The sequence below is a fragment of the Bufo gargarizans genome, chromosome 2 (genome assembly GCF_014858855.1).
Source record: "Bufo gargarizans isolate SCDJY-AF-19 chromosome 2, ASM1485885v1, whole genome shotgun sequence".
In the NCBI taxonomy this organism is placed as follows: domain Eukaryota; kingdom Metazoa; phylum Chordata; class Amphibia; order Anura; family Bufonidae; genus Bufo; species Bufo gargarizans.
This window is the reverse complement of record NC_058081.1, coordinates 411,195,471-411,223,172: the sequence shown is the minus strand read 5'-3', so window position 1 is coordinate 411,223,172 and position 27,702 is coordinate 411,195,471. Positions and strand designations below refer to the sequence as shown.

The following is a 27,702-nucleotide window of genomic DNA, read 5'->3' as shown; positions in this document are numbered from 1 at the left end:
TGGGCTTCTTGCATTAATAAATGTAAATTTATTAAAAGGGTTTCTGTCACCAGATGTAACCCTATTACGCTAGCTGACATTAGCGATTTGCGATTTCTACTTTTATCTATGCACCCATTACACCAGAAATCAATTTTTTGTAATATGCTAATTATCCTCTAGGAGCAGGGGGGCGTTGTTCCTGCTCCTAGAGGCTCTGTTCTCCCACCTTTGTCACCTCCCTCCAAGTCCTGATTGACACGGCCAGGCAGCGCTCGCATCTGTCTGCCAGCCCTGTGCTCTGGTGAAATCTCGCCCCCTTCAATATTAGGCACGGTGAGAAAGCTGGCAGCTTGCGAGTGTCTTTCCTTCACCGCGTCTGCGCCAAATGCTGAACGGCACGAGATTTCACCAGAGCACAGGGCTGGCAGACAGATGTGAGTGCTGCCTGGCCCTGTCAATCAGGACTTGGAGGGAGGTGACAAAAGTTGGAAGAACGGAGCCTCTAGGAGCAGGAACAACACCCACCTGCTCTTAGAGGCTAATTAGCATATTATAAAAGTTAGATTTCTGGCTTAACGGGGGCATAGATAAAAGTAGGAATAGGCTAGTTAGGTTTATCAGACATTAGCACATTGCTAATGTCAGCTAGCTTAATAGGGCTAAATCTGGTGACAGAATCCTTTTAACCCCTTAGGGACGCATGACGTGCCTGTACAGCATGTTTCCCGAGTCCTTAAGGACCCATGACGTACCGGTACGTCATGAGTTTAAAACGCGAATGCGGTGCTGCGGGGGTTAATCGGAACAGGATGCCCGCTGAAATCATTAAGCGGGCATCCTGTCAACGCGGGGGGGGGTCATATGACTCCCCTGTATCGGCGATCGCAGCAAACCGCAGGTCAATTCAGACACTTTCTGCAGTTTGATTCCCGCGGTCCCTGACCGCGGGGATCATAAACTTTAAAATACCCAAAATAAATATTTTTTTCACCGCCCCTGCACCCCTGAATGATTTTATGCCAGCGGGTGGTGCAGGGGGGTTGCAGGCGTTGCGGGAGGATTGCGATCCCCCGTCCGCCTCCTCTTGAATATTCATTGGTGTCCAGTGGGAATACCAGGGTGTCAGCACATTGCTGACATTCTGGTATAAACGGCTGACATCTGTGCTGAGAGGTCAGCCGTTTAACCCTTTCCATACCGCGGTCCGTACGGACTGCTGTATGGAAAGGGTTTGCAGTCAGGGAGCTCCCTCTCTCATCGGGGGGCTGCTGTGCCTTTGCAGCCCCCAGACAGGATAGGGTCACAGAGGGAGGGAGCCCCCCTCCTTCCCCTTCCCCTTCCCCGTCTGCTCAGTTGTGGCAGACGGGGAAGGTTCCCATGGCAACAGGAGGCCTTCTCAGGCATCCTGCTGTCCATGGTGCTGAACAGATCTGTGCTAAAGGCATAGATCTGTTCAGACAAAGTGTAAGTAAAATACAGTACAATACACTATATAGTGTACTGTACTGTATTATACAGACATCAGACCCACTGGATCTTGAAGAACCAAGTGGGTCTGGGTAAAAAAATAAGTGAAAAAAGTAAAGAAAGAAAAACATTTATCACTGAATAAAAAATTAAGAAATAAAATACACTACACATATTAGGTATCGCTGTGTCCGTAATTACCTGATCTATAAAACGGTCATGTTACTTTCCCTGCACGGTGAACGCCATAAAAAAAAAAAATATGAGGAAATTGAAATTTTGCCCACCTTACTTCCCAAAAAAGGTAATAAAAGTGATCAAAAAAGAGTCGCATGTATGCCAAAATAGTACCAATCAAACAGTCTTCTCATCCAGCAAAAATAATACCCTACCCAAGATAATCGCCCAAAAACTAAAAAAACTATGGCTCTTAGACTATGGAAACACTAAAATGTGATTTTTTTTGTTTTAAAAATGAAATCATTGTGTAAAACTTACATAAATAAAAAAAAGTATACATATTAGGTATAGCCGCGTCCGTATCGACCGGCTCTATAAAAATATCACATGACCCAACCTCTCAGGCGAACACCGTAAAAAAAAAAAAAAAAAAGGTGTAAGAAAAGCAATTTTCTGTCATCTTACGTCACAAAAAGTGTAATAGCTAGCGATCAAAAAGTCATATGCACCCCAAAATAGTGCCAATCAAACCGTCATCTCATCCCACAAAAAATTAGATCCTACCTAAGATAGTCACCCAAAAAATGAAAAAAATATGGCTCTCAGACTATGGAGACACTAAAACCTGATTTTTTTGGGTTTCAAAAATGAAATCATTGTGTAAAACTTACATAAATAAAAAAAAATTGTATACATATTAGGTATCGCTGCGTCCGTGACAACCTGCTCTATAAAAATACCACATGATCTAACCTGTCAGATGAATGTTGTAAATAAAAATAAATTAAAAAACGGTGCCAATTCTTGCCTATTTCTTGTTACCTTGCCTCACAAAAAGTGTAATATAAAGCAACCAAAAATCATATGTACCCTAAACTAGTACCAACAAAACTTCCACCCTATCCCATAGTTTCTAAAATGGGGTAACTTTTTGGGAGTTTCTACTCTAGGGGTGCATCAGGGGGGCTTCAAATGGAACACAAAAAAAACAGTCTAGCAAAATCCGCCTTCCAAAAACCGTATGGCATTCCTTTCCTTCTGCGCCCTGCCATGTGCTCGTACAGCAGTTTACGACCACATATGGGGCGTTTCTGTAAACTACAGAATAAGGGCCATAAACGAGTTTTGTTTGGCTGTTAACCCTTGCTTTGTAACTGGAAAAAAATATTAAAATGGAAAATCTGCCAAAAAAGTGAAATTTTGAAATTGTATCACTATTTTCCATAACATATTGTGCAACATTAAAGGGTTAACAAAGTTTGTAAAAATCAGTTTTGAATACCTTGATGGGTGTAGTTTCTTAGATGGGGAGTTTGTACTCTACAGGTGCATCAGGGTGGCTTCAAATGGGACATGGTGTAAATAAACCAGTCCAGCAAAATCTGCCTTCCAAAAACCATAGAGCGCACCAGTACAGTAGTTTACGGCTACATATGGGGAGTTTCTGCAAACCTCAGAATCAAGGCAATAAATGTAGCATTTTGTTTGGCTGTTAACCCTTGCTTTGTTATTGGAAAAAAATTGATAACAATTTAAAATTTGCCCCCCCCCCAAAAAAAAATCTAAATTCTGAAATTTTATCACCATTTGCCATTAAGTATTGTGGAAACCTAAAGGGTTAACGATGTTTGTAAAATTTGTTTTGAATGCCTTGAGGGTGCGGTTTCTAGAACAGGGTCATTTTTGGGTGGTTTCTATTATGTAAGCCTCACAAAGTGATTTCAGACCTGAACTGGTCCCTAAAAAGTGGGTTTTTAAAAATTTCTTCTTTTTCTAAAAAAACTTCTAAGCCTTGTAACATCCCCCAAAAATAAAATATCATTCCCAAATTGATACAAACATGATGTAGACATATGGGGAATGTAAAATAATAACTATTTTTGTAGGTATTACTATGTATTATAGAAGTAGAGAAATTGAACTTGGAAATGTGCAATTTTTTTTACTTCATTTTACCAGTGTCATGAAGTACAATATGTGACGAAAAAACAATCTCAGAATGGCCTGGATAAGTGAAAGCGTTTTAAAGTTATCAGCACTTAAAGGGACACTGGTCAGATTTGCAAAAAATGGCCAAGTCCTTAAGGTGAAATAGGGCTGAGTCCTTAAGGGGTTAAGGTTTTTGGATATTTTTTACCCTACACCAGGGATGGCCAACCTGCGGCTCTCCAGCAGTTGTAAAACTATAACTTCCAGCATGCCCAGACTGCCTACAGCTATCAGACTACAGCAGGGCATGGGGGGGAGGGCTGTAGTTTTACAACAGCTGGAGAGCCGCAGGTTTGCCATCTCTGCCCTACACCTTTCTTTATGAACTCTTCTAGACCCTCCTCATCCCATCTCACTATCTACAGTATCTTCCAAGATGGCGGCAGCCTACCCATCGCAAACAAATGGATCAGGTAAGTATGTCATTTTAGTTTGTTTTTTTAACATTATTTCAGGTTAAATCCATTCACTACCACGAAGCACAAGGACATTTTGCTTTGCGGCAAATCAAATTTATCCAGAAATTTGTGGACTTTAATTCGCTCAATCTAATGGGGTCATTTATCAAACTGGTGTAAAGTAGAACTGGCTTAGTTGCCCATAGCAACCAATCAGATTCCACCTTTCATTTTCCAAAGGAGCTTTCAAAAATGAGAGGTGGAATCATGATTGCTGTGGGCAACTAAGCCAGTTCTACTTTACACCAGTTTGATAAATGACCCCATAAGTCCCTAAAATAATTTTTAAGGAAAAAGCATTGCATGACTAGGTTGATGACATGCACCATCCAGAGAGCATGCTTTTCCCTCAGGTTCAGGGAGGCCATGATGTTGCATACATTGTTGCTGACCACCTTTCCCAGTTGGAGTTGGTGTGGTGACAGCCAGTGGGATGTTTGATGCTTGATGTCCTTTATCAACTACTCACCTGTGTGGCTACAGTACACTCTGATTGGCTAGTCTGTACAAATGTCGTAAAAAAATAAAAATAAATGAAAACGGTGCCAAAAAAGCAATTTTGGGTCACGATACATCACAAAAAGTTTATTACCAAGCGATCAAAAAGTCAGATACGGACCACAATAGTATATCTCTTTCAGAAAATGGCGACACAAAAACATTATTTTTAAATAAAAAAATTGACATTAGGTATCACCATGTCAGTAACCTGCTACCTGCTAAAAATGGTGCATGATCTAATCTGTCAGGTGGACATCTTGAAAATAAACTGAAAATAAAAACTGTGCCATTTTTTGGTTACCTTGCCTTACAAATAGTAGAGCAATCAAAAATCCTATGTACCCAAAAATGGTATCAATAAAACTGTCAAATGGGGTCACTTTTTGGTAGTTTCTACTGTAGGGGTGCATTAAAGGGGCTTCAAATGTGATATGGTGCCAGTCGAGCAAAATCTGCTTTCCAAACACCATATGTTGCTCTTTTCCTTCTGAGCCCTGCTGTGCACCCATACAGCAGTTTATGACCACATATAGGGTGTTTCTGTAAACTGCAGAATCAGGGTACTAGTGAGTTTTCTTTGGCTGTTAACTCTTGCTGTGTTACAGGAAAAAATTGATTAAAATGGAAAATCTGCAAAAAAAAAAAAAAAAGTGAAATTTAGAAATGTAATCTCATTTGGAACACAAAGGGTTACCAAAGTTTGTAAAATCAGTTTTAACTAACCTAAGGGTGTAGTTTCTAAAATTGGGTTATTTATTGGTGGTCTCTACCAGGTTAGCCCTACAAAGTGACTTCATAACTGAACTGGTCCTTAAAAAAGTGGGTTTTGGAAATTTTCGTAAAAATTTTAAGAATTGCTTCTAAAGTTCTAAGCCTTCTTTTTCTAAAAAACAAATAACATTTTCTAAATTATACCAGCATAAAGTAGACATGTGGGGAATATAAGGTAATAACTATGTTGTGAGGTATTACTAACTGCCTTAATAGCAGAGAAATTGTGATTTTTTTGAATTTTCTGTAAATTTAGGATTTTTTTAATAAATAAACATGATTTATATCAACTCAAATTTACTACTATAATGAAGTAGAATGTGTTATGAGAAAACAGTCTCAGAATGGCTTGGATAAGTAAGTTATTACGACACGTCAGATTTCCAAAATTTTGCCTGGTCCTTAAGGTGAAAAATGTCTCAGTACTGAAGGGGTTAAATTTGAACTATGTGCCAACACAAATTTTTGCCTACTATGTCACATTATAAGTCATTCATAGTATTGTCAGCTTTGTATATCTATCCTCTGGATGTTAAAACACATCTTGTACAGCTGTACTCCCCCTCCCCCCACAACCACACACAAAAATTCTGTTAAAATGGAAAAAATAAAAGAAATATCCTTGCAGGTAGCTACTTTTGATGCTCTGCAACAGCTGCTGTTTTATAAGGCAGCTCTTCACATCACACTCCCAGGTTGAAAGCTTACCCCATCTTGTCCTATTGTACACAATTATTTTTCTTTTAGTCTTTCTCTTCACTGTTCCTGGCACTAGAATAGAAGCTTGATTGTGACCGTACATTGTCCTTATAAGACCCTTTTCTGCCAGAGACTGCTACACCCATCCATCCTCATTCATAGACAACACAGAATTACATTCTAGTCATTCTGCAAGTTCACCTCCCTGCCTGCTTCAGCAGCGATTGGCTCATCCAGGGTCCCTGGCGGCCTGTGAACCAATCAGGGTGTCACGTGCCAGAGGCCCAAGGCAGACCTCCAGGACATCATGCTAACAGGACACAGGCAGATACGGACCAGCAGAGTACTTACAATGTAATAAAAGAACATAACAGTAAAGCAGGTTAAGCAACAGTGGTAGCACTACCACAGGACCAAGTGCACTGGAAGACCAGAGACAAAACCCAGAGGGTGGAGAGCCATTGAGCCCCGTTCTTCACAGAGCCTCTGATGGTGGGGATGAACTGGAACGAGGGCCCACTGGTTGCACCTCCAGGAAGGTCCCAGTAAACTTGGCCACTACCTGCAGAGAACCATGCAAGCACCAGCGGAACAGACAACAAAACTAAAACCCAAGCAAACACAGGACATGGTTCAGACAACAAACGGGAACCAGCACAGAAGCAGATGCCTGGACCCCAAGCGGAATGGAAGCATGGCGGTCTCAGGCAGAGCTGCACACAGACTAGATATCCTCCCTCTGGAGAACTCAGGGACCCTCTCACGAAGGCAGGACAAACACAGGAACAGAAGCAGTAAGGCACTGCAGGACAGACAAGAAACAGACTAGATCAGAAGCAGTAGGCACTGCCAGGCTGGACATGGAACAGGGAGGAACAGAAGCAGTTTAGCACGCTAGCAAGCTATAAGATGCAGTTAGAGCACTGCTAGGCTAACATGGAAAAGAATGGATCTAGACAGAACAGGTAACGAAGATCAGACAAGACAACAACATCACCAATGCATAACGACTCCATTCAGACGTCCATAGTGCATTGCAGATTTGCAATACACCCAGCCGGCAACCCCATAGAAATGCCTATGCTTGTCCACAATTGCGGACAAGAATAGGAAATTCTTTATTTTCTTGTGGAGCTGTGGATCGGAAGATTGGGGCCGTGCTCCGGAAATGCAGATAGCACAGTTTGACTACCAAAAAGACACCGCAGCCAGCACGCAGCCCCAAGCAACCCGCATACACAGGTTTCGGCCTGCAGCCAGTACACAAGAGAGCATGCAGCCAGCCTACATGGCCAAAATTGTCACAGTAAACCGCACTGTGACACAGGACAAGCCCTTCCCCCCTTTCTCTCCACATCCCTCTTCTTCCTCTCTAGTGCTTTTTCCCGTCGACGCGCAGTAAAATGGTGATGTGTGCCGTTTTACTGGATTAGTCTAAAACGTACATGAAAAGCTTCATGGTTGGCTGTTGGATGTAAAATGGTTTGCTCATCTCTAGTAGAAACTATCTAGTGATCAATTTGGTGATATGTTAATTGTATTCACCACTTTTTTAGTTGGAAGATCGATTAAATCTGCCATGAGAATTGCATCAGTGAAAGAAGGTATATTATGTGGCAGCATGGGCTAAGTTGTGCTGTCAAAGTTACTGCTCTCATTGTTTGTGTGTCACAGATATGATAGTCAGTATTAGTGAATTCATTATATGATTCTTATTTATCAAGGCTGAAGTGTGCTATACTTACATAGTAGTTGTTAAGGTTGGAAAAAGACAAAAGTCTATTAATCTTCATAAGTAAAAAAGTGCCAGCTCACCATATATATTCGGTGCACGGAGCGGACTGGACTCGTCCTTTGGGTAGTTGAACAAATTCTGGAGTCTCCAGCATCTGAAAAAATCAGCATCGTATTAATTCAGGTTAAAAGTACGTAGGTAAGACTTCACCACCCTCCACCACAGGTTAACATGTTTCAAACGCAATGTTCTTAATCAGAACCTTCTGACGTGTGCAACACCTAGGGAGAAATAGTCATCGACCACCAATAGAAAGGAAAGGGAGGGGGGGAAACAGGTGTGTGTGGACAGAGGAACTAGTAACCCTGGGTTGCACACCTCAAAATCTACTTGCCAGCACCATGATATTTAACATCTCAAATTCGGTGCATATATGTAATACCATTTTCTGCTAACTAGCTTGCTCATATACACAAAGCTACTCCGCAGACAAGTGAAATTAAAAACACAATATAAAAATACGAAGGCGTATCTTGAATACAATCAAAAAAGAGCACCTCCAGGAAAGCCGCAATGTGTGAACAGTCTCCTAGTTCCAGATCTAGGCGGAGATCAATTAAAACCCTAATCTTGGTAGGTGATCAGACTATAAATGACTGGCTTTTCAACTAATGTGTGTTACGACCAGAGGATGTGGATCCTCTGTGTCAGCTGACTGGGAATTAGTCCAATATTGCTGACTGCTCACTCTCAGAGTCAGGACCCTGGTGTCTGAACCTGTTACCTTGAATGCAGCTACCTGCAGTAGTGTGAACAGAGTCCAACAAAGGCAGAATAAAGGAACAGATGGTCTTTACTGGCAGACAGTATTCAAAAGTCACTTGACAGATCCAGGCAACACAAAGTTCAGAGCAATATAGCATGCTGATATAAGCAGTCTCATAGGCAGCGCAGCGTCTGGATCCAGGCAGACTTACAGGAGGAGATGGGCAAACGAGTAGTCAGGCAGTGCAGAGCAGGGTCTGGATCCAGGCAGACTTACAGGAGGTGATGGGCAGATACGTAGTCAGACAGTGCAGAGGTCTATAATCCAGGTGATCCAATAAACAGACGGCAGGCAGATGCGTAGTCAAATGAAGCGGAGGTCAGAATCCAGGAAATCCAATAAACAGACACAGTGGGATGCTTCAGCGGGAGTCAAGAGGTACAACAACCACACTTTGGTACTTCATGATGAGTGAAGCTGCCTTAAATACAAAGAGACCCGCCTCCTGGTGGGGATGGTAATCAGGAACCAGCTGCCTACTCCTATAAGAAAGGGAGAGGTGCGCATCAGAAGACACCTGGCAGAGAGGATGGATGCGGCAGTATGCTGGCGGGCACCTGCGTCTCCTTCAAGGTAAGCCAGTACTGGGACCCATAGTGCTGTGATGTGTAGACAGCGATCTGCCACCCTGCAGTGAAGAAGCAGATCCCATACTGACAATGTGTGTGTAGATCTTGAGACACAGATGGCCTGTGTGTGCTGACAATGCACCTCATTCCCCCAAAAAAGAAAGGAAAAAAATATATATATGTATATATATATTTTTTTTTTTATTGTCTATCTAAAGTGGAAACGAATATAGGGAATTTTACATACATGTAAAAGACTATTGATACAGGTACATCAATTCCCTTTTCTGATTGATTCCTAACGGGAAACGGGTACCTAATCTAAATATCAAGAAAGCCTCATGTAATAATATTTTCTTTAGATTACCACCCCTAAAAGTAAGTGACACTTTCTCAATCGCATATACCCGAAAGCTATCCACATTTCTGTTGTGTTTGGTAATAAAATGATTTGCTGCACTTTTTACCCCGTTGACAGAGGATAGTTGTTTTAATGAATTGCCCGCCATCTAGGACATTTTGAGATAGCTGTTAGGAGGTGATAGGGGCAGTGGTTACATTAGGGTGAACTGGCTCCAGACAGCTTGATCTACCAGCAAGCACAAGCAGCTTCCACTTTCGTTATCCCCATGCAGACGCAGGTGACCATTTATAGGTGCTTAGCAGGTGGAAATTTGGTGTCTTGGCACCCATTATGTGTCTTGTCATTGACAACCAGCCACTGTCGCCTTCGATTGCAGTGGTGTCATGATTAAGAAGCCTGGACTGCTACAAAATAAAACCATGTCATGTTTGGCAACAAATCCAGGTTCAGTGTGGAATCTGACAACGACTGGGTTCGAATATGAAGGCCTTGTGGTGAGTGTTTTAATCCTGCCTTTGCTGTGGAGCGACACACTGCCCCAACTGCTGGTAGGATGATCTGGGGAGCCATCCCATATGACATTCGGTCACCCCTATTGTTATATGAAGGACCCTAATAGCTCAGAGATATGTGCATTATTTCATGCGGCTACATGTGTTGCCTCCCATGCATGCCTTCCAGCTGGTATTTTTCAGCAAGATAATGTTCGCTCACATACAGCAAGAGTTTACTAAGCATGTTTTCACCAGATTGCAACACTTCCTTGGGCTGCCTGGTAACCAGATGTATCACCAATCAAGCATTTATGGGACCAGCTGGGATGCTAACTTTGGCTGCATCTTAGGCTACTTTCACACTTTAATTTTCCGGTATTGAGATCTGTCATAGGGCTCAATACCGGAAAAAATGCTTCAGTTTTGTCCCCATTCATTGTAAATGGGTAAAAAAACTAACTGAACAGAACGGAGTACTCCAAAATGCATTCAGTTCCGTTTAGTTGCATTCCCATACCAGAGAGAAAACCACAACATGTTGTAGTTTGCCTTCCTTCCCGGGATGCAGCGCAAGACTGTTCCGGCATGACCCCCAATGCAAGTCAATGGAGACGGATCTGTTTTCTCTGCCACAATAGAAAACTGATCCGTCCTCAATTGACTTTCAATGGAGTTCATGACGGATCCGTCTTGGCAATGTTAAAGATAATACAACCGGATCCATTCATAAAGGATGCAGATGGTTGTATTATCAGTAACGGAAGCATTTTTGCTGAACTCTGCCAGATCCAGCAAAAACGCTAGTGTGAAAGTAGCCTAAGTAAGCTCTACAGTCCCAACTGCGTCATCTATGGGCAAATGTGGACATACAAAGCCTGCATGCCCAACCATATCTCATCTTGTATCCAGACTACAGGCAGAAAAATGGGGTGCTAGAATTTCATTTCATGTGTACTGTTTTCCACAATAAATGCATGCTTTCTTTCTAATATTGAAATGAATTACATATATCATCATTATATTCGCACAAGTTTCATTTGATTCCTACAAATCCTTCTTGGTGCATAATATTTTTGTAAATTAATGTATTATTGAGGGTGCAGAGAGTTGGGACCTAGTGAAGCAAAAATTTATTGTAGGATGCAGTGGACGATATGGGAGGGAAAACAGCAATACTGTACATTGGCTGGTGGATTTTTGGTGCCAGAGTTACCTTTGAATCCCAGTCTGGCTTAGGTTTTGCCTCTTACAATGTAGAGATGGAAGAAAAAAAAAATCGTAATTATTAAAAGCAGTCTGTCAAAAAAGTATGCTTACCAAATATCTCCCAACATATGGTAGGATACTTGAAAGCATTCACACATATCTTTGTGGTGTTCATTGTTTTTGATTGCAGGGAAAAAGTTGGCAAGTGCCCTAGGGTGGTCCCAGTCCTGGCAAGTGCTACAGGTCTCAGTTGCAAAGTGGGCCTCCCTTCTTTTTCCCTGATTGACAGTCCCTGACCTTTTCCCACTTCACTAGTATGCACACGGAGATTACATACATGTGTGGTCCAGCTTTATGTTGGTAGGTAGGCTTCATGCTGTGTACAACAGCTGTGAAAGTGTGCCACACGTGTGGTGGGCCTGAAACAAATGGCGCATGCACAAGATTTCAGACTGGGACACCAGACTGGGAAAAGGCTGGTATGTCAATCAGTACAAAAGGTGAGGAGATTAAGGGGTTAAGCAATGTATGTTTCATATTTAAACACTTGATATTAATGTTGTCTGCTTTAATTAATATAATTATGTCAAGGATCAAACTATAAAATATTTTAATTCTTAAAATTATCATATTGTATTTTCTTTTTTGTAGACAAAGTTGAAGATGAGCTTGAAATGGCAACAGTCTGTTATCGCCCAGAAGGACTAGAACAACTAGAAGCACAAACAAATTTTTCAAAACGAGAACTCCAAGTTCTTTACCGGGGTTTCAAAAATGTAAGTTTATATTTCTACAGTTTAGAACATTATAAATGTTTAATAAAGAGGTACTAATTAGTTTTTTTTAAATGGATATTGTGAAAGTAAAATGTTGTGATTAAGGCCTCATGCACACGACTGTTGTTTTTTGCGTCTGGAAATTGTGTGTCCGCCCAAAAATCGGATGCGGCATCCGTTTTTTGGGGAGGATCCATTTTTTTCCACAGATCCTTTGTAATAAATGCCTATCCTTGTCCGCAAATGTGAAAAAAGTAGGACATACACAATTTTTTTTGCTGAAGGGAAGTACGGACAACGGACGCGGAACACAAACGGATGAACTATCAGCATTTTTTTTGCTGACCCATTGAAATGAATGGGTCCCCATCCTATCTGCAAAAAAAAACAAAAAAAAACGGAGGCCGAGAAAAACAACTGTTGTGTGCATGAGGCCTAAAGATGAGCACATTTCTTGAAATTTTTTCTGGGTCTGCTTTGAACCAGACAATAGGGTTCATTCATCAAACTGGTATAAAGTAGAATTGGTTTAGTTGCCCATGCCAACCAATCAGATTCCACCTTTCAAGCTCCTGTGGAAAATAAAAAGAGCAATTTGATATATTGCTATGGGCATCTAAGCCAGTTCTACTTTACATCAGTTTGATAAATGACCCCCAATGTCTTTTTCTTAGCAAGTGGTTCAAAAGGAATCCTTTTTTGGAAAACTTAAACAGGACTGATGTTATCAAGAAAATACAAATACTGTATTTATTGTATTTGTTGATGAGCAAAGTTATGGAAAATTCAATTTGGCTGCTTCGACAAATTTTACAAATAAATTTGCTTTGTGACGAATTCAAAATTATGGCTTTCAGGGGTTAATCAGTTAAAACAAAATAAAAAAAATACTCACCTTATCGATTTGATCGCAAAGAGCCTGCCACAGCCATCTTGATTGAAGACACTGTGCGAAATGTCTCACGTTGACATGATGACGTCATCACAGAGATTTTGCATGGTATTTTTAATCATATGACGGCTGGCTCTTCACATGCAACCTCTGTGCCCTCACCTGTCCTCAAACTGCCTTTTTCTTCCGCTGCTCCTTCTGCTCGGGAAGTAATGCATGCAGAAGGTTCTGCTCGCTTTTAAGCGAGGATGAGCTTAGTGAGGACAGTCAGCATCTACAGGGCAGCACAGACTTGGAGAGGTCTGTTGTGTCCTCCGTTAGGCATGCAACTAGTGAAGATGACAGTCCGGTGGGAGCACCTGATGCGAGCAGTCAGAAACGTAGCCATTAGTGTTAGGCGCGAATGCTCGGCCGAACACTTTTGTACTCGAGCATAGCGATGCTCAATCTGAACACTGCGTGTGCTCGAGCGCGATGCTCGAGTCTCCTCCCCGCACATTTGTTGGCTGCTACGCAACAAACATGCGTGGAGGTACTGGCACTCACTGTAATGCCGTAGCCATGTTGGCAATTGGCATTACAGTGATTGGCTGGCCGAAACGCGTCATCGGGTGCTATATAGCACCCGATGACACGTGAATCGGCTCAGTCTTAGTCAGGGAGAGCTGCAGCAGAAGAGACAGATATTTCATCTGGCTGCCATATATATTATTAGCGCAATCTGCGCTAAATTGCGTGCAATTGTTTGGCCGCTAATGACAGAGACACATCCTCTGATACATCTGTTGTGTTACATTTGCACTGTGAAATTCAGCGCAATTGTTTGGCCGCTGATGACAGCGACATTACCTGCGCTACATCTCCTGTATAACGTTTGCCCATCCTAAATATCAGTGACAGTCTAATTTATTTGCGCATACACTTACAAAACCTGAGCTACTGTACGTGTGACATACTTGCAAGCATATATACCATTTAATATGCTGAAGGCGAGCAGTAAGGGGCGGAGAAGTGGCCATGCTGCTGATGGTGCAAGCAGAGGCCGTGGCCCTGTGGGCGATGAAACTGCCTGCTGCCAGAGCACAAGAAACACACTCATCCATGATACCTAGCTTCATATCCCAGTTTGACGGGTGGCGCAGGACACCACTCTTGACGTCACAGCAGTGCGACCAGGTGGTCGGTTGGATTGCAGCAGATAATGCTTCCAGTCGGTTAAGCACCACCCTGTCTTCCACAAAGTCCAGTTTCAGTTGCCAAGAGTTTGGTCAACAGAATCCTCACTCTGATCCTCCTTACTCTCACCTTGGAGAGTCTTGGCTAACAAGTGATCCCACACTCGGATATTCCGAGGAGTATCCAGCCACCCACCCACAGGCCCTAGCACTAAATGTGCACCTTTCCAAATTGCTGGCCCTGTAAATGTTGCCATTTAGGCTTGTGGACACAGAGGCTTTCTGCAGCCTGATGTCGGTGGCCGTCCCTAGTTACTCAGTCCCCAGTTACTCAGTCCCCAGTTGCCACTATTTTCCTCGGTGTGCCATCCCCGCCTTACATCAGCATGTGTCCCGTAACATCACCCGTGCCCTGACCAACGCAGTTATTGGGAAGGTCCACTTAACGACTGACACATGGACAAGTGCTTGTGGACAGGGACGCTACATTTCTCTGACGGCACACTGGGTGAAATTTCTAGAGGCTGGGAGCGAGTCGTAACCTGGGATTGCACAGGTGCTTCCGACGCCAAGGATTGCGGGCCCTATTTCCATCTGGATTTCCGCCACCACCTACATTAGTGGCTGCAACCCCCAGGCTCCTGGGCCTGGTAGCAACTGCTACCTCTGCACCCCCTATAGCTACGCCCCTGCCTCTGAGCCTTACAACTATTGGGTGTCCAAGCTGGACACGTGGCAAGAACTGGTGCTCTACGCTTTGGAGGGGCTGGCATGCCCCGCCGCCAGCGTTTTGTCAGAACGGGGGTTTAGTGCTGGTGGGGGCATAATAACTAATAACCGCATCCGACTGTCAACTGAAAATGGTGACAGGTTGACTCTTATCAAAATTAACAAGGCCTGGATTGCCCCTGACTTCTCTACTCCACATGAGGAAAGCGGCTGAACATAAATGCACTTTAAATGTGGCTTTTATGGTGTATTGAATTCACTGTATTTCCATGCACCACTTCCACCATGAAAAAGGGTATATGGTTCAATTGTCCTTTTCTAGTCGTCCTCCTCCATCATATAAACATGCTTATTAGGCTGCCCTCATTGCTAATGTTTTAGAGGGTCACCAGCAGGCCCTCGCCCATAATGTTTTAGATGGTCAGATCAGCAGCAGACCCTCACCCCTAATGTTTTAGATGGTCAGATTAGCAGCAGACCCTCACCCCTAATGTTTTAGATGGTCAGATTAGCAGCAGACCCTCACCCCTAATGTTTTAGATGGTCAGATTAGCAGCAGACCCTCACCCCTAATGTTTTAGATGGTCAGATCAGCAGCCGACCCTCACCTCTAATGTTTTAGATGGTCAAATCAGCAGCAGACCCTCGCCCCTAATGTTTTACAGGGTCACTAGCAGGTCCTTGCTCCTAATGTTTTTGAGGGTCACCAGCAGGTCCTTGCTCCTAATGTTTTTGAGGGTCACCAACAGGCCATCAATCATAATTTTTCAAGGGTGTGTATGATGCCCTCCTTTATGTGTAATAAAAGGTGTATTGGAAGTCTGATCAGACTAAGTGTAAAGTGAAAACACAGTACAGAACACTATATAGTGTACTGTACTGTATTATACAGACATCAGACCCACTGGATCTTCAATAACCAAGTGGGTCTGGGTTATATAAATGAAAACTGTAAAAAAAAAATCCATTTTTTGTCACCTTACATCATAAAAAGTGTGATAGCAAGCGATCAAAAAGTCATATGCACCCCAAAATAGGGCCAATCAAACCATCATCTCATCCCGCAAAAATCATACCCTACCCAAGTTAATCGCCCAAAAACTGAAAAAACTATGGCTCTTGGACTATAAAGACACTAAAACATGATTTTTTTTGTTTAAAAAATGAAATAATTGTGTAAAACTTACATAAAAAAAATAAAATAGTTGACATATTAGGTATAAAAATACCACATGATCTTACCTGACAGATGAATGTTGTAAATAAAAAAAATGAAAACTGTGCCAAAACAGCTATTTCTTGTTACCTTGCCTCACAAAAAGTGTAATATAGAGCAACCAAAAATCATATGTACCCTAAAATAGTACCAACAAAACTGCCACCCTATTCCGTAGTTTCCAAAATAGTGTCACTTTTTTGGAGTTTCTACTCTAGGGTGCATCAGGGGGGCTTTAAATGGAACATGGTGTCAAAAAACCAGTCCAGCAAAATTTGCCTTCCAAAAACTGCATGGCATTCCTTTAATTTTGCGCCCTGCCGTGTGCCCGTACAGCAGTTTACAACCACATATGGGGTGTTTCTGTAAACTACAGAATCAGGGCTATAAATATTGAGTTTTGTTTGGCTGTCAACTCTTGCTTTGTAACTTGAAAGTATATATTAAAATAGAAAATCTGCCAAAAAGGTGAAATTTTGAAATGTTATCTCTATTTTCCATTAATTCTTGTGGAGCACCTAAAGGGTTAACTAAGTTTGTAAAAAATCTGTTTTGTATACCTTGAGGGGTGTTGTTTCTAAAATGGGGTCACTTTTTTTGAGTTTTTACTTTAGGGGTGCACCAGGGAGGCTATAAATGGGACTTGATGTCAAAAAACCAGTCCAGCAAAATCTGCCTTCCAAAAACCATATGGCATTCCTTTCCTTCTGTGCCCTGCCATGTACCCATACAACAGTTTACAACCACATATGGGGTGTTTCTGTAAACTAAAGAATCAAGGCCATAAATATTGAGTTTTGTTTGGCTGTTAACCCTTACTTTGTAACTGGAAAAAATGGATTCAAATAGAAAATCTGCCAAAAAAGTGAAAAATTTGGAAATGTTATCTCTATTTTCCATTAATTCTTGTGGAACACCTAAAGGGATAACAAAGTTTGTAAAATCAGTTTTAAATACCTTGAGGGGTGTAGTTTGTAAAATGGGGTCATTTTTGGGTGGTTTCTATTATGTAAGCCTCACAAAATGACTTGAGACCTGAACTGGTCCTGGAAAAATAGCATTCCCAAAATGATCCAAACAAGAAGTACACATATGGGGAATGTTAATTAATAACTATTTTTTGGAGGTATTACTATGTATTATAGAAGTAGAGAAATTAAAATTTGGAAATTAGCAAATTTTTCAATATTTTTTTAAAATTTAGATTTTTTTTTTATAAATAATTTTTTTTTTTTTTACTCCATTTTACCAGTGTCATGAAGTACAATATGTGATTAAAAAATTATCTCAGAATGGCCTGGATAAGTAAAAGTGTTTTAAAGTTATTCACACATAAAGTGACACTGGTCAGATTTGCAAAACATTTCCTGGTCCTTAAGGTGAAAATAAGGTTAAGGACAGCTAGGTGTTAGGTCCTAATACAGTGGTTTAGCGGTTGTGCTTGACATACAGTAAGCACACTTGCATACTTCAATAACCTGCTGTAAATGTCGCCCCATCTCACTATGGTCCTAGGACCTGCGATCATGTGATGCCCCACGTGACCATGACGCTGCGGTCACGTGATGGGTCACATGACGGCGCAGATGGGCGGAGCTTAGATGACGCCGACGGCTCAAATGGTGCAGCTGAGCCGGCGTCTCTTGCTGCACTGCCACACGCGGGATCCAGCACACAGACTGTGTAAGAATAGGAATCAGTCTGCATCGCAGGGACAGGTCCACTGACCGGTGACTCCTGACGAGCTAAGTACCTCCTTTCACCCCCATTTGTGACTGCGGCTTGTTGTTATAATGCCACACTATGGGGGTTATTTGAAAGAAATATGATACATATCAGCTGTTAATAACCGTTGCTGTCTACAGTTTAATTGTGACTTGGTGAACTGTCCCAACTGGTGGACAAATCACCCGTATTGTTGCTGACATCCATTTCTCTGGGCCCCTGACGAACTGTAAAATAACAGGGAAACGCGTCGGGCCACTCATGGTTATTGAGCTTCTCAGCATCCTCTATATATTATGTGAGTGGGGTGTTTAACTTCGACACCCACACATACATTATCTTCAGGACACTTATCCTCACAGGTCAAGTGTACCATTGGCGGTCGCCTCCAGGGACCTGGTGGCGTATCTGCAGGTGATGTACCATAATTACGTCTAGGGAATCCCCCTCCCCCTCACTTGTCCCTTGTCAGGACGAAGCTGGGCAGTCAGAGCACGGCTTAGGGAGAACTGAGGTTTTTTTGGTAGGGGGCCGTGGAGTACGGGAATAGGGCTCTATTTAATAGGGCGCTAATAGGGGCTGAGACCCAGCATCCCTCCCCCCCCCCCTTCCTCCCTCCCTCCCTAGAGGTTCAGTACACTCACCAAGAGCGGGGTGGTATCCCACCGTGCTCCTTTAAATTTTTCTGCAGCTCATCTTAGGGCATCTATTTTATCTAGAATATTAATAAAAGTTATATATTAAAGGTGACCATTATTCCAAATTTGTTTACTCAATCACTAGGTACCTAAATCCCAACGGCCCACTATCTGTGTAGTATAATCCGACAGCTAGGTGTTATCAAAACCGAACCGGCACTTAAAATCCAGTCCAGTGTTTTACCCCGCCTGGCTGCAAATCAGACCAGCAGCACACACTGGGAGGAAAAAAACCTGTCCTCCAAGACCATACCCTACACTGTGTCACAAGTCCTAGGCAGTTTATCTGCCCAAGTGACAGCAGAGGAGCAGGAGGAGCTAGAGGGCAACAATGCAGATGACCCCCACAGACCATGGAAGTATACAGTAGAGATGGAGGCAGAGAGTCCCTCCTGCAAATGGCCAGATGCATGCTGAGTAGAGTTGAGCGAACACCTGAATGTTCGGGTTCGAGAAGTTCGGCCGAACTTCTCGGAAATGTTCGGGTTCGGGATCCGAACCCGATCCGAACTTCGTCCCGAACCCGAACCCCATTGAAGTCAATGGGGACCCGAACTTTTCGGTACTAAAAAGGCTGTAAAACAGCCCAGGAAAGGGCTAGAGGGCTGCAAAAGGCAGCAACATGTAGGTAAATCCCCTGCAAACAAATGTGGATAGGGAAATGAATTAAAATAAAAATTAAATAAATAAAAATTAACCAAAATAAATTGGAGAGAGGTCCCATAGCAGAGAATCTGGCTTCACGTCACCCACCACTGGAACAGTCCATTCTCAGATATTTAGGCCCCGGCACCCAGGCAGAGGAGAGAGGTCCCGTAACAGAGAATCTCTCTTTATGTCAGCAGAGAATCAGTCTGCATGTCATAGCAGAGAATCAGGCTTCACGTCAGCCACCACTGCAACAGTCCATTGTCATAAATTTAGGCCAAGCACCCAGGCAGAGGAGAGAGGTCCCGTAACAGACAATCTGGCTTCATGTCAGCAGAGAATCAGTCTTCATGTCATAGCAGAGAATCAGGCTTCACGTCAGCCACCAGTGCAACAGTCCATTGGCATATATTTAGGCCCAGCACCCAGGCAGAGGAGCGAGGTCCCGTAACAGACAATCTGGCTTCATGTCAGCAGAGAATCAGTCTGCATGTCATAGCAGAGAATCAGGCTTCACGTCAGCCACCAATGCAACAGTCCATTGTCAGATATTTAGGCCCAGCACCCAGGCAGAGGAGAGAGGTCCCGTAACAGAGAAACTGTCTTCATGTCAGCAGAGAATTAGTCTGCATGTCATAGCAGAGAATCAGGCCTCACATCACCCAACATTGGAACAGTCCATTGGCATATATTTAGGCCCCGGCACCCAGACAGAGGAGAGGTTCATTCAACTTTGGGTAGCCTCGCAATATAATGGTAAAATGAAAATAAAAATAGGATTGAATGAGGAAGTGCCCTGGAGTACAATAATATATGGTTAAGGGGAGGTAGTTAATGTCTAATCTGGACAAGGGACGGACAGGTCCTGTGGGATCCATGCCTGGTTCATTTTTATGAACGTCAGCTTGTCCACATTGGCTGTAGACAGGCGGCTGCGTTTGTCTGTAATGACGCCCCCTGCCGTGCTGAATACACGTTCAGACAAAACGCTGGCCGCCGGGCAGGCCAGCACCTCCAAGGCATAAAAGGCTAGCTCTGGCCACGTGGACAATTTAGAGACCCAGAAGTTGAATGGGGCCGAACCATCAGTCAGTACGTGGAGGGGTGTGCACACGTACTGTTCCACCATGTTAGTGAAATGTTGCCTCCTGCTAACACGTTGCGTATCAGGTGGTGGTGCAGTTAGCTGTGGCGTGTTGACAAAACTTTTCCACATCTCTGCCATGCTAACCCTGCCCTCAGAGGAGCTGGCCGTGACACAGCTGCCTTGGCGACCTCTTGCTCCTCCTCTGCCTTGGCCTTGGGCTTCCACTTGTTCCCCTGTGACATTTGGGAATGCTCTCAGTAGCGCGTCTACCAACGTGCGCTTGTACTCGCGCATCTTCCTATCACGCTCCAGTGCAGGAAGTAAGGTGGGCACATTGTCTTTGTAGCGTGGATCCAGCAGGGTGGCAACCCAGTAGTCCGCACTTGTTAAAATGTGGGCAACTCTGCTGTCGTTGCGCAGGCACTGCAGCATGTAGTTGCTCATGTGTGCCAGGCTGCCCAGGGGTAAGGACAAGCTGTCCTCTGTGGGAGGCGTATTGTCATCGTCCTGCCTTTCCCCCCAGCCACGCACCAGTGATAGGCCCGAGCTGCGTTGGGTGCCACCCCGCTGTGACCATGCTTCATCCTCATCCTCCTCCACCTCCTCCTCATCCTCGTCCTCCTCGTCCTCCAGTAGTGGGCCCTGGCTGGCCACATTTGTGCCTGGCCTCTGCTGTTGCAAAAAAACTCCCTCTGAGTCACTTCGAAGAGACTGGCCTGAAAGTGCTAAAAATGACCCCTCTTCCTCCTCCTCCTCCTCCTGGGCCACCTCCTCTTCCATCATCGCCCTAAGTGTTTTCTCAAGGAGACATAGAAGTGGTATTGTAACGCTGATAACGGCGTCATCGCCACTGGCCATGTTGGTGGAGTACTCGAAACAGCGCAACAGGGCACACAGGTCTCGCATGGAGGCCAAGTCATTGGTGGTGAAGTGGTGCTGTTCCGCAGTGCGACTGACCCGTGCGTGCTGCAGCTGAAACTCCACTATGGCCTGCTGCTGCTCGCACAGTCTGTCCAGCATGTGCAAGGTGGAGTTCCACCTGGTGGGCACGTCGCATATGAGGCGGTGAGCGGGAAGGCCGAAGTTACGCTGTAGCGCAGACAGGCGAGCAGCGGCAGGATGTGAACGCCGGAAGCGCGAACAGACGGCCCGCACTTTATGCAGCAGCTCTGACATGTCGGGGTAGTTGTGAATGAACTTCTGCACCACCAAATTCAGCACATGCGCCAGGCAAGGGATGTGCGTCAAACTGGCTAGTCCCAGAGCTGCAACGAGATTTCGCCCATTATCGCACACCACCAGGCCGGGCTTGAGGCTCACCGGAAGCAACCACTCGTCGGTCTGTTGTTCTATACCCCGCCACAACTCCTGTGCGGTGTGGGGCCTGTCCCCCAAACATATGAATTTTCAGAATGGCCTGCTGACGTTTACCCCGGGCTGTGCTGAAGTTGGTGGTGAAGGAGTGTGGCTGACTGGATGAGCAGGTGGAAGAAGAGGAGGAGGAAGCTGAGTAGGAGGAGGTGGCAACAGGAGGCAAAGAATGTTGCCCTGCAATCCTTGGCGGCAGAAGGACGTGCGCCAAACAGCTCTCCGCCTGGGCCCAGCTCCCACTACATTTACCCAGTGTGCAGTTAGGGAGATATAGCGTCCCTGGCCGTGCTTACTGGTCCACGTATCTGTGGTTAGGTGGACCTTGCTACAGATGGCGTTGCGCAGTGCACACTTGATTTTATCGGATACTTGGTTGTGCAGGGAAGGCACGGCTCTCTTGGAGAAGTAGTGGCGGCTGGGAACAACATACTGTGGGACAGCAAGCGACATGAGCTGTTTGAAGCTGTCTGTGTCCACCAGCCTAAATGACAGCATTTCATAGGCCAGTAGTTTAGAAATGCTGGCATTCAGGGCCAGGGATCGAGGGTGGCTAGGTGGGAATTTACGCTTTCTCTCAAATGTTTGTGAGATGGAGAGCTGAACGCTGCCGTGTGACATGGTTGAGACGCTTGGTGACGGAGGTGGTGGTGGTGTTGGTGGTACATCCCCTGTTTGCTGGGCGACAGGTGCCAACGTTCCTCCAGAGGCGGAGGAAGAGGCCGAGGCGGCAGCAGCAGAAGAGGCCGAGGCGGCAGCAGCAGAAGAGGTAGCAGGGGGAGCCTGAGTGACTTCCTTGTTTTAAGGTGTTTACTCCACTGCAGTTCATGCTTTGCATGCAGGTGCCTGGTCATGCAGGTTGTGCTAAGGTTCAGAACTTTAATGCCTCGCTTCAGGCTCTGATGGCACAGCGTGCAAACCACTCGGGTCTTGTCGTCAGCACATTGTTTGAAGAAGTGCCATGCCAGGGAACTCCTTGAAGCTGCCTTTGGGGTGCTCGGTCCCAGATGGCGGCGGTCAGTAGCAGGCGGAGTCTCTTGGCGGCGGGTGTTCTGCTTTTGCCCACTGCTCCCTCTTTTGCTACGCTGTTGGCTCGGTCTCACCACTGCCTCTTCCTCCGAACTGTGAAAATCAGTGGCACGACCTTCCTTCCATGTGGGGTCTAGGACCTCATCGTCCCCTGCATCGTCTTCCACCCAGTCTTGATCCCTGACCTCCTGTTCAGTCTGCACACTGCAGAAAGACGCAGCAGTTGGCACCTGTGTTTCGTCATCATCAGAGACATGCTGAGGTGGTATTCCCATGTCCTCATCATCAGGAAACATAAGTGGTTGTGCGTCAGTGCATTCTATGTCTTCCACCGCTGGGGAAGGGCTAGATGGATGCCCTTGGGAAACCCTGCCAGCAGAGTCTTCAAACAGAATAAGAGACTGCTGCATAACTTGAGGCTCAGACAGTTTCCCTGATATGCATGGGGGTGATGTGACAGACTGATGGGGTTGGTTTTCAGGCGCCAACTGTGCGCTTTCTGCAGAAGACTGGGTGGGAGATAATGTGAACGTGCTGGATCCACTGTCGGCCACCCAATTGACTAATGCCTGTACCTGCTCAGGCCTTACCATCCTTAGAACGGCATTGGGCCCCACCATATATCGCTGTAAATTCTGGCGGCTACTGGGACCTGAGGTAGTTGGTACACTAGGACGTGTGGATGTGGCAGAACGGCCACGTCCTCTCCCAGCACCAGAGGGTTTACTAACACCACCACGACCATGTCCACGTCCGCGTCCCTTAATAGATGTTTTCCGCATTGTTATCATTCACCACAACAACAAAAATATTATTTGGCCCAATGTATTGTATTCAAATTCAGCTGAATATAAATTTGAGGCCTAGTATTTAGGCGCTGGGTGACCGGTATAGATTTACTGACAGAATTAGACTTTGAAATGCACAGTAGCGTGTGTGTGAAGTTATTCTGAATGACCCTATGTGCACCTTGAATATTATATACCCTTTTAGGGATAGATTTCAAATAGCTCTGATACAGCAGAAACCACAAAATTATGAAATTGATGAATTGGGAATTGTATTTCAACCCAGAACAAAAAATGTGCTTTGACGGACACTAAATAACTTGGCCAGCCAGAACAGTACAGCTGTAACGACAGATTTAGCGGGAAATAAATTTGAGGCCTAGTATTTAGGCGCTGGGTGACCGGTATGGATTTACTGACAGAATTAAACTTGGAAATGCACAGTAGCGTGTGTGTGAAGTTATTCTGAATGACCCTATGTGCACCTTGAATATTATATACCCTTTTAGGGATAGATTTCAAATAGCTCTGATATAGCAGAAACCACTAAATTATGAAATGGCTAAATTGGGAATTGTATTTCAACCCAGAACAAAAAATGTGCTTTGACGGACACTAAATAACTTGCCCAGCCAGAACAGTACAGCGGTAACGACAGATTTAGCGGGAAATAAATTTGAGGCCTAGTATTTAGGCGCTGGGTGACCGGTATGGATTTACTGACAGAATTAAACTTGGAAATGCACAGTAGCGTGTGTGTGAAGTTATTCTGAATGACCCTATGTGCACCTTGAATATTATATACCCTTTTAGGGATAGATTTCAAATAGCTCCGATATAGCAGAAACCACAAAATTATGAAATTGCTAAATTGGGAATTGTATTTCAACCCAGAACAAAAAATGTGCTTTGACGGACACTAAATAACTTGCCCAGCCAGAACAGTACAGCGGTAACGACAGATTTAGCGGGAAATAAATTTGAGGCCTAGTATTTAGGCGCTGGGTGACCGGTATGGATTTACTGACAGAATTAAACTTGGAAATGCACAGTAGCATGTGTGTGAAGTTATTCTGAATGACCCTATGTGCACCTTGAATATTATATACCCTTTTAGGGATAGATTTCAAATAGCTCTGATATAGCAGAAACCACTAAATTATGAAATTGCTAAATTGGGAATTGTATTTCAACCCAGAACAAAAAATGTGCTTTGACGGACACTAAATAACTTGCCCAGCCAGAACAGTACAGCGGTAACGACAGATTTAGCGGGATATAAATTTGAGGCCTAGTATTTAGGCGCTGGGTGACCGGTATGGATTTACTGACAGAATTAAACTTGGAAATGCACAGTAGCGTGTGTGTGAAGTTATTCTGAATGACCTTATGTGCACCTTGAATATTATATACCCTTTTAGGGATAGATTTCAAATAGCTCTGATACAGCAGAAACCACTAAATTATGAAATTGCTAAATTGGGAATTGTATTTCAACCCAGAACAAAAAATGTGCTTTGACGGACACTAAATAACTTGCCCAGCCAAAACAGTACAGCGGTAACGACAGATTTAGCTGGATATAAATTTGAGGCCTAGTATTTAGGCGCTGGGTGACCGGTATGGATTTACTGACAGAATTAGACTGGGATATGGCCAAAAAATAACCACACTATTGCTGGTTAAATGCACTTGGTGTGACAGCTTAACCAACCACACTACTGAGGGTTAAATGCACTTGGTGACGGGCGCAGCTTGCCCCTGATGTAGTATATGGCGAAAAAATAAACAGACTTTTGCTGGTTAAATGCACTTGGTGTGACAGCTTCACCCTGATGTAGGCTTTAGCCAAAAAACAACCACACCATTGAGGGTTAAATGCACTTGGTGACAGGCGCAGCTTGCCCCTGATGTAGTATATGGCCAAAAAATGAACAGACTATTGCTGGTTAAATGCACTTGGTGTGACAGCTTGACCAACCACACTACTGAGGGTTAAATGCACTTGGTGACGGGCGCAGCTTGCCCCTGATGTAGTATATGGCCAAAAAATAAACAGACTATTGCTGGTTAAATGCACTTGGTGTGACAGCTTCACCCTGATGTAGGCTTTAGCCAAAAAACAACCACACCATTGAGGGTTAAATGCACTTGGTGACAGGCGCAGCTTGCCCCTGATGTAGTATATGGCCAAAAAATAAACAGACTATTGCTGGTTAAATGCACTTGGTGTGACAGCTTCACCCTGATGTAGGCTTTAGCCAAAAAACAACCACACCATTGATGGTTAAATGCACTTGATGACAGGCACAGCTTGCCCCTGATGTAGTATATGGCCAAAAAATAAACAGACTATTGCTGGTTAAATGCACTTGGTGTGACAGCTTCACCCTGATGTAGGCTTTAGCCAAAAAACAACCACACCATTGAGGGTTAAATGCACTTGGTGACAGGCGCAGCTTGCCCCTGATGTAGTATATGGCCAAAAAATAAACAGACTATTGCTGGTTAAATGCACTTTGTGTGACAGCTTCACCCTGATGTAGGCTTTAGCCAAAAAACAACCACACCATTGAGGGTTAAATGCACTTGGTCGCAGCTTGTGCTGGCGCACCACAAGACACAAAATGGCCGCCGATCACCCCAGAAAAAAGTGACTGACAAACGGTCTGGGCAGCCTAAAAACAGTGAGCAATTGAATTTCAGCAGCTCAATGATGCACAGCTGCAGATCGATCGATTAATCAAGTCCTTTGGAGGAGTTAATCTGCCTAATCTCGCCCTACTGTCGCAGCCGCAACCTCTCCCTACGCTAATCAGAGCAGAGTGACGGGCGGCGCTATGTGACTCCAGCTTAAATAGAGGCTGGGTCACATGGTGCTCTGGCCAATCACAGCCATGCCAATAGTAGGCATGGCTGTGACGGCCTCTTGGGGCAAGTAGTATGATGCTTGTTGATTGGCTGCTTTGCAGCCTTTCAAAAAGCGCCAAGAAAGCGTCACAAAAGTGCCAAGAAAGCGACGAACACCGAACCCGAACCCGGACTTTTACGAAAATGTCCGGGTCCGTGTCACGGACACCCCAAAATTCGGTACGAACCCGAACTATACAGTTCGAGTTCGCTCATCCCTAATGCTGAGTTGTTTGCATAGGTGAATGCAACATTATCACCATTCAGCAGAGGGATGACTATTGGCTCTCCACAATGTTAGACCCTCGCTATCGGTCCAAGATAGGGGTCTTTTTTTCCACCTTCTGGGAGGGATAAAAACTACTTTGTAGTCGGTTGGTCACTGCCTACGTGCCCCATCGCCAATCTTCATGAAGGTCTAATCGGGGAACCCTCTGAGCTTGCACTCTACTGCCATTACTGCTGGAGGGAAGGGGGGGGGGGAGCAGCACCAGTTCCATCAGCAGCAACTTAAGTCTTGAGTCTCTAATGAGCACTTTTCTTCACCTGCGTACTCAAGAAACCACCCAACAGCAGCAGGACATGGAGTAAAACCTGAACCAGCAGGTGGTGGCATACTTGGACTGCACCCTGTCGCCCCAGATCTAAGATCCCACTAGTAAAAGCTCTCCTGCCCGGCCAGTAGTGTGGCATCAGAGCAAGTGTTTAGTGTGGTGGGTGGCTGCGAACTGTCATTTTGTTTTGCCTTTTGTGTGAATAAACATTGAACTGTTTAAGTTAAAAACCTTGTGGTTGCCTCTATACTGCATCCGCTAACCTGCCTACTAGAGTAACTCCCCACAATTGCTGTCAGATGTGGGCAAATGCAGTAAGGCTGGCCTGAAGGCCAAAAAGTTTTTGTTTTTTCCCGGGCTTGGGTGTATGTCTCATATCAAGCCGGCAAGGTTACGACCTATGTCCCCTGACAAAATGGAGGCAGTCGTGAAAGCCCTCATGGAGGCTAACTTGCAGCATCGGAAGGCTAACAAGCAGCAGCAGGAAACCAACCATCTGCTATTACAGCATTTGATGGCGTTACAAGCGGCAGGAGCATCTGAGAATGATCATGATGCCCGGAAAGCTGTCCGTGCAGCGATCCCCAAGATGACCCCTGTAGACTATGTCGAGACCCATCTGGCGGTGTTTGAAAAGTTGGCCATGAGGAAGAAGCTACCCCGAGACCAATGGGCTGGGGTCGTTGCTCCGTTCCTGGCATCCGGACCCCAGCAGGTGTTTTTTGACCTACCAGATGATAAAGCGGCTGACTACCCGACTTTAAAGGGTGAGATTCTGGCAAGACTGGGGGTCAATGTGTTGGTCCGGGCCCAGTGGGTGTATCAGTAGGAATTTAACCCGCTAAACCTGCCAGACCGCAGTATTA

General features: G+C 44.6%; 1 protein-coding gene across 1 annotated transcript in view; it reads left to right on the top strand.

Annotated features, from left to right (window-relative positions):
• KCNIP1 (potassium voltage-gated channel interacting protein 1) overlaps positions 1–27,702 on the top strand; it is a 528,645-nt gene that overhangs the window by 189,220 nt on the left and 311,723 nt on the right. The window contains exon 3 of the mRNA XM_044277299.1: positions 11,893–12,017. Coding sequence (XP_044133234.1) covers positions 11,893–12,017 — 125 coding nt within the window. The remainder of the gene's footprint in view (positions 1–11,892; positions 12,018–27,702) is intronic.